The 14,967-nt window shown below is 40.0% G+C and overlaps 1 protein-coding gene across 2 annotated transcripts in view; it reads left to right on the forward strand.

Moving 5' to 3' along the window:
* Positions 1 to 11,975, forward strand: part of LOC122404422 — a 53,507-nt gene extending 41,532 nt beyond the window's left edge. For both annotated transcript variants that reach the window (XM_043408362.1, XM_043408361.1), the window contains 3 exons: positions 7,137 to 7,277; positions 7,664 to 7,801; positions 8,564 to 11,975. In XM_043408362.1, the coding sequence (XP_043264297.1) occupies positions 7,137 to 7,277; positions 7,664 to 7,801; positions 8,564 to 8,779 (495 nt within the window). In that variant the 3' untranslated portion in view covers positions 8,780 to 11,975. The remainder of the gene's footprint in view (positions 1 to 7,136; positions 7,278 to 7,663; positions 7,802 to 8,563) is intronic.
* The last annotated feature ends 2,992 nt before the right edge of the window (positions 11,976 to 14,967 follow it).

A 14,967-nucleotide genomic window follows, 5' to 3' on the forward strand; every position in this document is an offset into this window, starting at 1 on the left:
GTTAAGAAGAAACTTGTTGAATTTCGTTCCGATGAAACGAATGCAGTTTATCGTTGCCGTTTCTGACGTTCGCGGTCCAGGCAGATATCCGCTCTCTTGCTCTACCTTTTCTAGATATTATGAAATGTGTAAGCGATCTCAGAAAATAAAAAAAAGGTAAAAGAAAAAAAGAAGAAAAATAGATCCGTACGACCGGCGCACGAGATGCTTCGTTTCGAAAGAATCTTCCCAGCCGATCGTGCCTTATTATCTCTAACCAAGGACAATAAATCACGGTCCGGGTTCGGCCTGTTGCTCAAGGTTCCTCTTCTGAAACGATCCGAAAAAAGAGACGTGGAAACCGCAGGATCGAAGGTACGGTTACACACGCGAATCTTTACTCTCGTTTTTTAGGATAGATTAAGCTTGTCCCCCTAGTTATGCATCGTGCACACGTGTCGACATGATTTCGGCTCTATAACAGAACGTCCTTATGTGCCCGCCAAATTCTTGGACCCACCTGACTCATCCATCGCGACCGCTCTACGCGCTTCCTGTTTCTCTATTACTTCGGGACTTGTTTAGGATCCTCGTGTGCGCTGTACAGTTTGGATTACATCGTTGCCTCGAGCTCCCATCGAAGCAGGATCGAATAACATACTTCAGAAATTATCATGCGTCGTTGTTACCGCGTTGACAGTCGGATTGCGGACGGTTGCTTCTAACCCAAGCTTCCTAAACGCCACAGAACTTTAGATTTCTATTTTTATATTGAAATATAAACGTACGATTTATCCAGAAAATAATAGCATCAGAAAAAGTATTCGGTACTCTTTTTATTGTATATTTTCGCGATCCGTGCACAAAGTATTTCTAAACGTTCGTCATAGTTTTTACTATTGTATATTCAGTGTCATTATGCAATACTGCAAACGGGTTTTTAAAGACGGAGTAGCTTGTTGATTCTTTCGTAAAATATGTTCAATGTCTCGATCAATAGTGTCCTGAATAATCCATGAATCGCTCGATTATGAAGACCGAGTATGAGTCTAAAGTGATCCACTTTGTCAAACTCCGAGCTAAATTATTTTCACGTAGATGTACAAATTCGAAGTAGAAAACTTCGTTGTAGAAACTTATTTATTTCTGTCACTGTCTTATTTTTAATATGTGACTGTTAGTTTTTCTATAACACAATAATTGTAAATTAAATTAGTGTCCTAATATATTTCTATTTCTCAAAGAAGAAGTAAACAAAAACATTGAATCTTGGAATGGAAAAATTGTTGTTGAAACGTCACGGTTAGGAGGAACATGTTCTGCAATGATAGAGTCGAAATATTTTTGCAAGCTTCTGAAGGCAATGTAGGCGGTTTAGAAATAAAAATATGAGTTGTACGTAAGTAAATGGCCGCCACTGTATGAACGAGAGAATTAGCATTCAACGGGTGCGACCGCAGAGGGTATTTGTGTGTCTCTGTACGTATAGGGCCCGTTCCACCCTGTGGGCCCCACCGAAGTCACCGTGGAAACGGTCCGCGTTACATCATCGCTCGACGATACTCGATACCGATATTTTCTAAGTAAGCGCATAATCTGATATTGTTTGGTTCCCTAACAGTCCGCCCCCCTACCCCTCTCTTCTTCTTTCTCCGTTCTTCTTTCCCTTCTTGGGAAAACGAACACGGTACACCGTACGGCGCAAGCCACGCTATCTAAAAACAGTCGAAGCATTTCACGGTACGGAATCGTTTCCGTCCTCTCCGACGTCCACCTTTCTCGGACACGGAGACTCTTCGCCAGAGAGTTCTAAGGACGTCCCTGCTGAGATTAACTCTAGTAGGCGTCGCACTGTCTGGTAGTTCAGTGACGTCACCTTCCAGGTCTTGTTATCGTTTTAACGTCGGCAGACACTCTGCCAGAGAAAAAGTAGATTAGAGCTCGGTACCGAGAAGCAACCAAGTTTCGTGTGACTGATTTCCTCTCGCGTGCACGTGGCCAGCGATACAATTTCGATCCGCGAACCCTTTGTTCGTAGAGCGAGTCTATTTGTAACGGTAACTTCGATACGTCTTCGATCGTCTACACCATTTTATTCCATTTATTCTACTGTGAAATGCGTATTTTTGGGCCCTCGATGATTGTTTGGTAGGAAACTTTGTTTCTCGGTATTTCACAGAGACGTTTACCGATGTTTAACACTTATGCAGAAATTTTTCGAGAGTCGAATATTAGTAATCGTTTACAATAATTTAGTAAAACTCGAGTATCGTCGTTTAATCGTCGTCGAGCGGATGTTTTGATTTTCGCGCGAAACGTAATCGACGACGGAACACGCGAAAGGTGGAACTCAAATTTTTTTTAAACGCGCGACGAATTGTGTGACGCGTCCTTGCGAGATGCCCGCAGGCAACCGTGTACATGTGAATTATATCCGATATACTGTTCTTCGTAGATAGGAAGTTCGACGTCTACGAGTTGCATATATGCGCATCGGTACGTGAAGGAATCGGATATAATATCGGAAGCGGAGGATTCCAATAAATCAGAATCGGAAGCTGCCCCTCCCGCCAAGGATGGGGCATCTATACACCACACCGGTACTCCGCCTGCATACTAAAACGCAGACCGGATACACAACCCGCCAGTGCATTTACTCGCCTCGATACGTTCAGTACGCACTACGACACGTATTTTCTGCTACTCGGCTGGCTGGATGTCAGTCCGTACTGTTTCATTCAAGGCTGACATATTTTTCAAATACGCATGCTCGCGACCGATTACGCTCGCCGGAAACCACTCTTCGCCGATCGGGGACGTCCAAACGTCGACGAATCCGTTTTTCCACCCAAACGTTTAACATTCGTATCCATTATTGAGGTAAATCTACGTAGAAATACACCAAAAATAACGTTCAGATGCTTGTAAACAAGCAAATACAATGTTGTTTCACAGAGAAACGTAATAAAACGCGGCTGAACGATTAAATAATTGTCAGGTTTGGGCATTGGTTGAGTCGTTTAATATACGTGGAGACTTGCAAGGAAATGTTTTGGAGCTAAAAAAACATGGAGTCGTGAGACCCGGAGGTGGTCGTCGGTGGAACGTGTTCGCGTGATCGTCGCAACGACCGATTAGAAATAAAGCCACCGGTGGTTCGTTCTAATCCGTTATGACTCAGATTATGGATCCGTTTCTAGGATCCCCGCGTGAAATTACGGAACTCGCGGCGACGAAATAGTACCGGAAGTAGTCGCGGCGGTTACGACGGGGCCATAAAACTGGTGGATTTTGCAAAGGTGGGCGAGAAAACGATCATCGGGATGAAAAATCTGTTGAAATCGAAGATTTTTTTTATTCGTAACCGAGCGTTTCTTTTGTGTCTCGTTGAGCGCGGCACCGTGGACTTGGAAGCAGCGAGCCATTCAATCGGTTCGAGGCCGTCGCACCGAAATTTTATAACTTCTAATAAGCGGTGGAGCGGTGAAGCCGCGCTAGAAGAAAGACTGAGAGACTAATTGATTTTGACGGGTCCTCGAGAGTACCGCAGAGACCATACCTACTCTTGCCAGCCTACTTCCTGTCAGTTTTCAGCCCGATTTTACGATTATTCGTGCTCCGGTGTGGCCGAAGAGACTTTTACGAGGCACAAAAGACCCGCGTCTCAGATTTGTTCGCCGCCAGTGGTTGTTAGCGACAATTCCTTTCATTCTTCGCTTTTTCTTCTCCCGTTCCTATGCGTTGTCTCGCTGAAATCTCCCCGTGATTGCCACGAAACGAGCAGCAATACGAAAAATTCCGGATATTCGCGACCTATTTGTTTCGACATCGATGAAAACAGTATCTTCCATGCTCTCACAATCGGTCGATCGGCTATGTACACCAGCGATGCCTGAGTGTATACACTATTACAATTTATAATGCAAATAATAGGAATCAAACAAAATAAATAAATAAATAAAAACTGTATCTCTAAAATGAGGAAAAATTAATTTGTAGTGAAACTGTAATAGAACTTTGTAATTTTAGTTGGACTATCGGATTCAGTCTTTCAATTTCTACGCAAAAGTATTAAGGCACTTGTATCCTAATTGGAATAGTTCAAGAGTTATACCACACAAGAGTTAATGACTACAACAGTTGACACGAAATTTTCATTCGAAAAACAAATAGAGATGCTTCGAATTTGTGGCTGAAAGATATCCAAATATCTGAGAAACAATAAGTTTTAGAACAAGTGTATTTTAATTATTACATTTTTCTCTATACTTATTATTACTTCCCATAGATAAAAGACACATAGTTTTATTTTGTAGCTATCCTACGTACGAGTGTCAAAAGTCAAGTTTCCTGTTTTGCTGCAGGTTGTTCAGAAATTGTGGATAGCCAGCTCTCCATCGGCATCGAAACGATCCATAAAACGCGAGGCTGGAATTCGAGTAGTTCCTTCGGACATTTTGTTATTTTTCTTCATTCCGAGGGAACCGAGAAGATACGAAGATCGGTCGTGGAATAAACGCACGGAGATCGGTTTTAACGTATTTATTAGGGAACCGTTCGCGTAAAATAACCATAAAATAATTTAATTGCCTATTCGATTCCGTGCTCATGAAGTAGCGCGTATCCGAGGATCCCCTAATAGACGACGTTATCCGTGTCGGTGGTAATAACAGCCCGTGACGCAATCAATGACTGGTTTTAATCACCGCGTTCAATGTTTCCGATACAAAGTGTCTATTTTGAAAGGTGTCGATATCTTCCTGGAGGGTTTCATAATTATTTGGGCGTGGAAAGGGATCGATTACTGATAGAAGAAACCGGGTAGCTTCGGAGCACGAGGCCCAATACCGAGAATTTATTCAATAAAGCTCTTTCATTTGACTCTAGTTTCATTCATTAGATTTATTAGTTTTCAGAACGCAATTTTTCGAACTTACGCCACCTTGCACGTTTATTTATTTTATTTACGATCGATATTGAGTTCTATTATTTCGTGCAACTGCGTAAAATGAAGACAATTGCACGAAGAAGTAAATAATAATTCATCGAAGAGAAAGTGAGCTTTTTTTCTAGGGAATCATTTAATTAGAGTTCGTTGTACATTCTGACGTTGTCAAAAGGTTTCAACTAAATAATATCGTGCCCAAGTATTTCGATCGTGAAAATCGTTAGACGCTTTCCAAGTTCTTTTATAGAAAATAAACGTTTACAGAAGGAAACGAGACGACGTTGAAGCATTGTTTTAAACACATATCGATTGACCTGCCTCGCATAAGCACATTTATCATTAAACGTGCCTTCGACCTCGCGTCTTGGACCAGCTGGCGCGCACAGCGATAACGCGACTATCCAAACCCTTATCTGCCCAGGAATGGAAATAATCATCGTGTGATACTGCTCTCACGGCCCGCAAACCGCGATAATCTCTTTAGCAACCAAACAACATTCCTCGGATGTTTCTATGAGTGAACGTGATGGTAGAGTGGGTCGAAATAAATGCAAGAATACGATGCAGATCAACGTGAACCGATGAAAACTTCCTGTAACTCTAAAGTCAATATTTATTTCGTTCGATAAATACCAACTTTCTGAAACGGTAGCTAAATTCGTGAAACTTTTTACGAGATCAACGCTTTGTTTTTAGGCGATTTAAAAATTAAAAATTTGTACAATAGGAGACAGACAGAACATTTTTGTCTTCATTTTCTGATTTTCATTAAAATAATGTATTCGTTATAAGATAAAGTACTCGATACAGTAAAATTGATTTCCAGAGTGAATTTGCAGCATTTTCACTATTATTCCTTGCAGAATTTTATGCGTGTTCCATTGCAGAAAGTGTAAAACGTTGCAAAAGGGAGGTTTCGATCTCGAAACGTATTACGAGACCAGGCATTGAAGTCTCCAACTTGAAATTTTTCCAACCAACACCGAATCGGTTCTAACAATAAAACTGGCAGTCGAAATAACCCATCTCTAATCAAACTTGTAAAAAATTTATACGACTTGTGTAATGTCATCGTACGTAAAAATAAACCGAGCTCCAGATTATCGTTCGTAGTTTTGATTTCGTTTCGATTGAAAGTTGTATACGGCTCCTGTTGGAAGTATCGTTAGCTTTTGGCGGAGGGTCCAGGTTCGACGAGGAACCATCTTGGTATTCTCAAAAAGTCAGCAAGGTAGCTCGTGTCAGGCGCGTGCTGCTCGCATTGGATTCGCAATACCGGACTGAGCTTACTCATCCGTCAGCGCGTTCGTCCACGTTCCCATCGTACCAGGAACGAGGGATATCGTTAGCCTGATCGCGTACGAGGCGCTACTGCCTACTTAATCAGTGACTAAACCCGCTAACCTGTTATTGAACCATACTGCTCCCCTAATGAAGGAGCTGTGCAAATTTTTGCATACGAACGTTCGCGAGTTCGGTACGATCTGTTTCACCGAGTTTCAAAATAAAGACATTTAATGTTTCATGGCCGATCATTGGTACCCTCCGATGTGTGAATATAGGTTATTTGCGCTTAACGAGTCAACTTGGAAACAAGTATTCTTGCCCAGTAAATCGACTTCCTCGCCTTCTCTTTCTCTACGTTCGTGCTTCCCTTTGGGATAAATTGTTGGTTCCGTTTGTGAGACTGTTTTCACTAAACACGCATCAGGGCTCTGCGCGATTCTTCTTCATTTCTTGCTATTACAATCGCGAGAAAATAGTAAATTTCAAGTTCAAAACATTCAAACATACAGGGTAAAAGATTCAATTAAAATCATCTGAACAAGTAAACTCTGGTAATATTGCATTTTTTTTCTTTTTATTTCTTTATCAAAATTATGGGTTTCTCTTCTTTTTCAAGAATTATTATTACAGTCAATAATTTAAGAAGAATGCTTTGGAAGCCATTATTGCTACCCCTAAACTGTGTTTGACCAAATTACTAAACCCTTGATCAAAAATGCCTACGTAGGGAAGTTATAATATAATGATAGTATTCTTGGAAATATCTATACTGTTGTAACAATGCAATATTTGTTAAAATTGTGAATACTATTGTGCTGTAGGAACGATGACGAAAAATTGAAACGCCGTGTATTTTCTCGATCTTATTTGCGGTTTATCGTTCTTCTAATCGAACATGCGATTTTCTTTCTTGATTTTACAGGCCAGGCGGATCTTCAACATCGACTACGCCGACTTGCATTCAACGTTTATAGACCATCATTACGATTGGCTACCCGGGTGGAGGGAAATTCCCAAGAATCTCGGAGAACAGTTGAATCAGGAATATTTAGACAAGTTGGAGGTACAGACGAATATTCGTTTATTTCTTTTCTCCCCTTTCACACTGTTGACACTTTTCTATCAGCTAACATCCACTTTAAACAAGTGAACAAAATTAAAAATTTAATTTCGAATATATTTTCTAATTTTATTCATTATTCTATTATAATTCCTTAATCGTTTAATCGTTATTCATGTATTTATCGTGTTTCGTTGTTATATGCGTGAAGACTGTTAATTACTAGGGAATAAGAAGAACAAATGTCTGTCAATGTTTCACGGTTTGATCAAAGGAATCTATAAATCTAAATAAATCTCGTTAAAAGCAATTTCCTCCGCGCGTGGTACAATTTAATTATAAATTATTTTTGCAAGAAGCGTTAAACGTTGAATTCTATTTATTCGCAGCTCGACAAGGCCCTCATTGACGCGTACGAATACATGCAAAAGTATGCGGTGGGTTTGGAACAGATAGTTTGGGACCAAGAGGATCTCCAACTCGCATTTCGCAAGCAGTTTAAGGACACAGAATACAAACTGCGAACGGTGAGTGAACGATTGTCGTCAAAAACTTAAATTTCTAAATAATCTAAGCTACGATACGTCTCGTTTTCTCGATAAAAAGTAGTACCGAAGTACCAGGTACAATCAGCTCGAATTATAGCACCTTTCATTGTCGCGAACGTTACAAAAAAATTTTACAGTTATTTGCACAACACTTTCGCGACTAAACGTTCTAGTCGCTAGATATGAAAAAACATTATGGGTTTATCGATCAACCGATCGTTGCTTTGTACAGTAAATTTCCATTCGATTTCCCTGATTTCACGATTCTGCTAATAACTTTTACACGAAGCAACGGTTTGACTAAGGTTTAAGTAATTTAGAATAGTATTTTAATTTACCTTCACACTATAAAATTAAAAAAACAGGTAAAAAATAAAGTTAGTTTTTCTTGTGATTTAATTGGAAGCAGAAATTACAGCATAGGGACAATCATCTTTGTTGAATATTAATTAGATAAGTCTTGGCTATTGCAATATCTTCGCTGTACTCCAAATCGTCTCAAACTTATCACGAAATCTTAGATGTTAACACGTAAATAAATACATTGATTGATTCTCTTTAAAGTTTTCTTGCACCGATAATATATAAAATTGTAGTTACACTATAACAATTGCTCCTGTTATTAAATATTTCAAATTACAAAGAGTATTCCATATGTTTTTTCCTCTACCATTATCACCGAGAAGAAATTGCAAATGGCCGACAGAACGAGGACGTAACGTGGTGAATTTTGTTTTGCAGGTTCTCTGCGAGCTGCAAGTGGCATTAGTGGAGCGGCAGCTGTCGTCGCGACCGGACGTCACCCGCGACATCATGAACGCCGATTTCCGAACGACGATGTCATCATCCGAGACGTACCGAAACCTACGCGACTGGTTGATCTTTCGGGACTACATGAACGGTCTCGAGTACGTGGTGCAGGTATTCGAGCACCTGCGCCGCGGTCTTCAGTCCTGAGGATGGCAAGGCGGAAGCCGAAGAAGGGCTACCAGACGACGACTCGCTCATCTTAGGAAACCGGAACAACCCAGCGTGGACGGGCAGTTTTCTTGAGATTACCGAGGAAGCGGGTACAATGGAAGAAGCCTAGACGTGCTCTGCCAAGCAGGTCAATGGCTACCATCGGTCCCGGTTCCAGTGTGTGTGTGTCTCTGCGACGATCACCGACCTATCTATCGACAGATCTACTCTCGATAGATATTTCGTGTCGTCGGTTCGCAAAAGTGCGCGCGTACGTCTGCGTCAAGTTAGCTACCGTAACTTTGAAACAGGATCGACGGGAACCGTCGACGAGCCTCGTCGATGATCGGCCGATGCTCGACGATCAGGATTCCGCGATACGACCGGAGAGAGAGAAAGACGGGAAGCTGAGTCGTTCGATAAACAGCCTGTTGGCTTTCGCCGCCGAGTTCACGATCGTGCAAAGACATTCGTCTTGTATACACGCTAGTTGCCGGTACGTGTTTTGTACCGCGTTGAACGCGTAACCATAAACGTGCAAGAAGATGGATATAGAAATCGACAGATCGCGAAATACCAGTTCTGGACCGATATCCTTCTTCGATTTGCCGAACAAAGAAGCCGTGTGCGAGCCCTCTCCCACGTTTACAACCTCCCTTGTCCGTCATTGTTGCTACCATCGATAGATTTTTACGATTCCCGGTTTTATTTACCCAACCTATTGCATTTTATTCGACGAAACGATATCCTCTTTTTACGATTTGGATCACCTTTTTTTTTTAACGTGAATTTTTAAACGTATATTTGTTCGAAGGAAGGAAAAATCGCGAGAGCGTTCGCACACGAGAAGGGAGAAGAGAAATGGATTCCGATGGGAATCCGACTAAACGAGCTTGTGCACCGCAGCGGTATTATATCCTAAGTACACAAGAAAATACAGTATTCGTGCTTTAAGTTAGACTATTCGCGTCGAGCGAGAAGAAAGTAAAGAAAAAATTCTGTGCGTAACTATATCGCGTGGTGACACGCGAGCAAGGATCTTCACGACGGTATCTTTTGTAACGTCGACGCGCTCGTCGCCAAGGAAACACGTTTCCCGACGAGCGACACGCGCCCTCCACCCCTCTTAATCCTATATAATAATTTATTAACTAACTGTAATATTATATTTGTATTTATTCAGATTATTTATTTTATTTTTGTAGAGATTTTACATGTCCGATTAACTGTATTTAAAGTGTCTAGTTGAGCTTAAAATTACCTAGAGCGTAAGAGAGAAATAGAAGGATATATATTTTAATTATTATTAATATCGTTAGTAGAATTTTTTTTTTTTTCATAATATCGTAGCGGAAGATGAAGGAAACGCATCGACGCGGCCGACGCCATTTTACGTTACGCGCCGCGCTGCTGCTGCTACTCTCTTCACTCGACGTACCTTTGGACTCGGCATGAAAATGTAAATTCGATAAGGAAATAATAGTTCAACATCCACCCCACCCCCACCCCCCTTTACCCCACCCCCGTACTTTTTATACGTTGCAATTTCTTGCAAGGAGAAATAGCGTATCTCAACTAGTTTTAAATCGATTTTTATCCGACATTGGTTCAACTTGGGCGCTTTAGAAAAAAATCTTTTTTCCTATCTTTATTATTTCTTTTTTTCTTTTAGCACCGAAGTCGATACTTTCCTGTTTCTTCTAGCCATTTTATACCCGAGACGCTGCTATAGTAGCTCGAGCGTATAATTTTATTTGCCGAGGAAAACCTTTGCTTTTCGAACTGTAAGGTTTTATCCATTTTACGGAAACGATTGTTCTTTTTCTTCTTTTTTTTTTTTACCGCTACAACGTTTTTCGAATTTTATCCTTACTCTTAGAGATATTGCGCGACTAGAAGGGTGCGTCGTACGAAGCTTCGCGGCGCTATTCGATCGAGGGTAATCGACTTCGCAGGTCCCTTTCGTACTTACAATTTGCTACCGAAACTTATAACACGAGCATCACGTCGGCTCGTAGAAAGTATGGTGTCGTTTTTTATTTAATTCTCGCGTCTATCGGGCGGCCTATAAGCTTATCGTGCGCGTCGAGCGCACGCACACGTTCATTATACGAAACACACTTTCATTTCCATATCATCGTGTCTGTGATATGCATCGTCGAAAGTCCCTCACGCGAATAATTATCATTGTTGAGAATCGAACTGCCTGATTCCCCTGCGAGGGAGAAGGAAAAGGGAGATAAAAGGGGAGAGTAGGAGAGGAAGAACATATTCGCGCGTGTATGTGTGTATGAGCGAGTGTGCGCGCGTGTGTGAGAGAGAGAGGCCTATCTGTGTGACAATGTCGATCTCGTAAATCGATCTCGAATACGCATTTCATTTTATCATGTTATTTTATACATTTTATTTTAATAGACAGTCTTCTGTCCTTTAAACGCACCGATCATTTTTTAGTATGTTTTTTTTTTTTTTGTTTTAAATAAGGAAGACTGCCATTTAGTTCGATTGTTTAAATCATCGTAGAATACAGATATATTTAAAAAATTGAGTATATCGTTGAGAACGTGTTAGGTTTATGCGCGGTTAGGAAGGACTTCGACAATTCAACTATTTCGATCGCAAGCAGCAGCGCAGTTCGAGCGTCGATCAGCTTAAATAATCCTATCGATAACTGATGCGGGTTTATTTTATTTTTCTTTTTCGTTTTTTCCCCCCCACTGAAAGGAGTTTTCTTTGTCCAGTGATTTCTTAAAAAAAATTTATTTTCGTATGGAATCAGCGTAAGCCGACTTTTGGCGATCTCTCTGTCCCTTGTTATTAGGAATCGTATATCTGTGTAAAGATACGTAGAACGTACCAGGCATATGACGAATACGGCTATTCGCGTTCTACTCGAACGGTTTCGTTCGCTTTGAAATGCCGAACGAACGATCCGGCGAATCGGTATCGTTGACCCTCCGACTATACGAGAAAAAAATCGACTTCAGTGACAGAGCCGGGCGCACATTCTACGCGATCGATACACGCAATGTACGGAAAATTTTTGTGTAAAATAATTACTGATTGCTTGGTATATGTTGTACATAAACGAATTTGATGATATAGAAGCTGCAAAATATAATTATATATGTGAATATGTAATATGTACACAGGCCCCTCCCCCAAAACGTCCGCTCTGTTGTATCATATTAAACCAAAGACAGTTCAACATGAAATATATTGCGGTTTATTTGACTTCGGTGACACTTTCCAATCCCTTTAAAAATTTTTCCTCGATTAACGACCCATAAAATACGATGTACTTTCGTGGTTAAATCGGTTGTCGTCTGATTAGTTCAAAGTAAAATTTACGTTCGTAATTTTCAAGAGTTGCTTTATAGAATTCTCAAAACTTAAATTTTTTTAAATTTTTCCACATAAATGACTATGAAATAATATATATTTCGTACGATATTAATTGTCCACTTATAATCATATAATTACATTCCTAATTTTCAAGAGTTACTTTATAGAATTCTAAAAACTTAAATTTTTAAAAATTCTTATAATATTTTTTCATATAGATGATTACTTCGAACGTCAAAACTGCGACTATAACGATATTAATCGCTATGTATTTTAAATTATTCAACTTGAGAAGAAGCATAGACAACTTTCATAATTTATAAATTTATATGATTGATGAGGCCTACTGTCAACGAATGTTTAATCGGAATTACGTGATTTAGATTCGTATCAGTTCTATGCGAAATTAAGTGGTAAGTGTGGAAACTTTAAAATAGAATAACGAAACAGATTATTGTATCTGAGAAGTGTCATTTAACTAAAGGAATTAGTATAGTAATTGAGCATTGAGTTTGACAAGAAGAATAATTATTTTTACGGGAAACTATGTATGAATTCTATTGAATTTTATATTTGTATCCAGATAAAAATTTTGAATAACAAATAAAACACAAACCGCCGTTTATTCGTAACTCGTCGCATAAATATTTCAATTGTAAAACGACATATTTCCCGATTAACTAATGGAATTGTAATCATTCGATTGAATAAACGACACAGATTCCTGTATATTGACTTTATCGATTATCTATCGTTCGAATGGAATTTTCATCTCTGATTTATTTCTATACGAGTCAGCTTGATCTGCAACCGAATTAATTGATGCAATTCTCACGAGAAAATATATTTAATAGTTTCTTATCGGTATTTAACATGGATGTGTTACTCTAAATCAATATACAGAGCAATATTCCATTTCTTTCAACGGTGAGAGCACATATTTGTCATTTTAATTGAGATTTTACTTGAACTTTAGAACCTTAATTCCGTGCCAAAATCATTTACATTATACATGGAATATCATAAGAAAGAAATGGAACAAAATTTGGTCCACAACTAGCAGAACAAGAGCTCATAACACAATACAATACCTCTATTAAGAAACGAATAGAATAGATCATAGTGGCTAGATTCAGACAAAAACACATCAAAATTTCCCATGATTACTTTATTAAGAGAACCGACCAACCTCCACAGTTGGACAAATTTTATTCACGAATAACGAGTAAAATATTTAGATTCATTCTTAAACTAGCATTTACACTAACCTAATATAGACCACCATGATACATGATTGTAAACAAATAAAAAAGTAGAAACTAATCAAATGTTTCGATCTAATATTAGACATTTTCAAAGTGTAAAATATCATTGATAACACTGTAAAATTGTGTAGAACTTGAAAAATGATTCGTCGTAATAACTGTCATCCAAACTAATCTATTCCTCAAATTTAATTTCCTTGTTCTAGATGAGAAGTCTTACACGGAAGAAATTTGTCATAATAAAATTTGAAAGGTGAGTATATCTAGGTAAAAAATTCCAAGAAAATGAGAACAAGATCGAATTGGATCAAATTGAATATTACAAATATCTCGATTCGTTTTTTTATGGTAGGAAGAATCGATCGTTATTAAATCCCGTTGATAATTTTCAGGCTGGAGCAAGAACGACTTGTCGTTTCCCATGATCAATGGCCGAGGCGTCCTGTCTTCGGTGCTGCCTACGTCGTCGATGTTTGAGAGGAAACGCGTAAGTACATGATCATCATCCCGGGCACGGCTCTGTCCCAAGCCGCCGTGTTTGTCCACGCTGTTAGCTCGTTGTCATCGCTCTCCCAACTTACCTTCTCATAAGGATTTCTACTTCACTCGTGCTGACCGTCTGTTTGACGATCCGTGCCCGTCTTCCCTTCTGTGTCCTCGCCCAGGTGGTTTCTCGAGCGCCGCCAAGGTGTCAATGTTTTGCCTAGCCATTAAGATCGTTAGTCCTCGTTCCTGCATCGCCAAGTGTATTTGGTGAAGAACGATCCGGACATCGAATTCTATCGTAATTATAACAGACAAAGCCCCTTGTTTAGCGTTTATTTATAGACCAAAGGCATCTAACATGCAACACCACCTTTCGAAAATCTCTCGAAAACAAAGTAACTTGCCTTTATCAAATTCGTATGGTTGGGGGCGTTGGAATTATAGCGCGAAAATATTGAGCTCCAAATGAAACTACTTGTTCGAGTTACCTATTATAGAGCACCAAAATGGGGACCTAGAAACTATCCCTTCTACTATTTAACTATAAAAAATCGTATTGTATACAAGAAAATTGTAATTCACTTTGGAGATCTCTGAGCAGTCGAAACGCTCGTCCCCGGTATTCTTTCGCGATCGACAAACCGATGAGCGAGAATGTACGTAAACAGGTGAGATCGATCGCCGATTCTCAGGTATGGGTTTGTTTTGAAATATTGTCAGCGATATAAATATTCATGCGTCCCGTTATACAACGATCGGGAGAAGGCGGAGTATTTAAGGCTGGTTAACAAGGCGAGGAGCGAAATCCGAACAGTGAAATCCGAAAGGTCCGCGCGGCGCATGCATACCGTCGGGGCCCAGGAGAGTCCCGAAAAAGGATGACGCGTCGGTGTCTTCGCCGATGATGCAGGTAGGGATCGACGATCGGATCTCATGCGGCGAGGTATGAATGAGTCGTGAGAAGAGGCCAAAAAAATTGGTCGGTACCATGAATGGCTGGGAAAACTGCGACGTTCCCGCGGAGAATGTACCGTCTCTCTCCCTCCTTGGCTGGTTCTGGCTCGGTGTTGTTCGTTTTGGCCGATCCTC

This window comes from Colletes gigas, unplaced genomic scaffold, assembly GCF_013123115.1.
Source record: "Colletes gigas isolate AHSC1104 unplaced genomic scaffold, ASM1312311v1 Colletes_gigas_Sc00002, whole genome shotgun sequence".
NCBI classification, from domain to species: domain Eukaryota; kingdom Metazoa; phylum Arthropoda; class Insecta; order Hymenoptera; family Colletidae; genus Colletes; species Colletes gigas.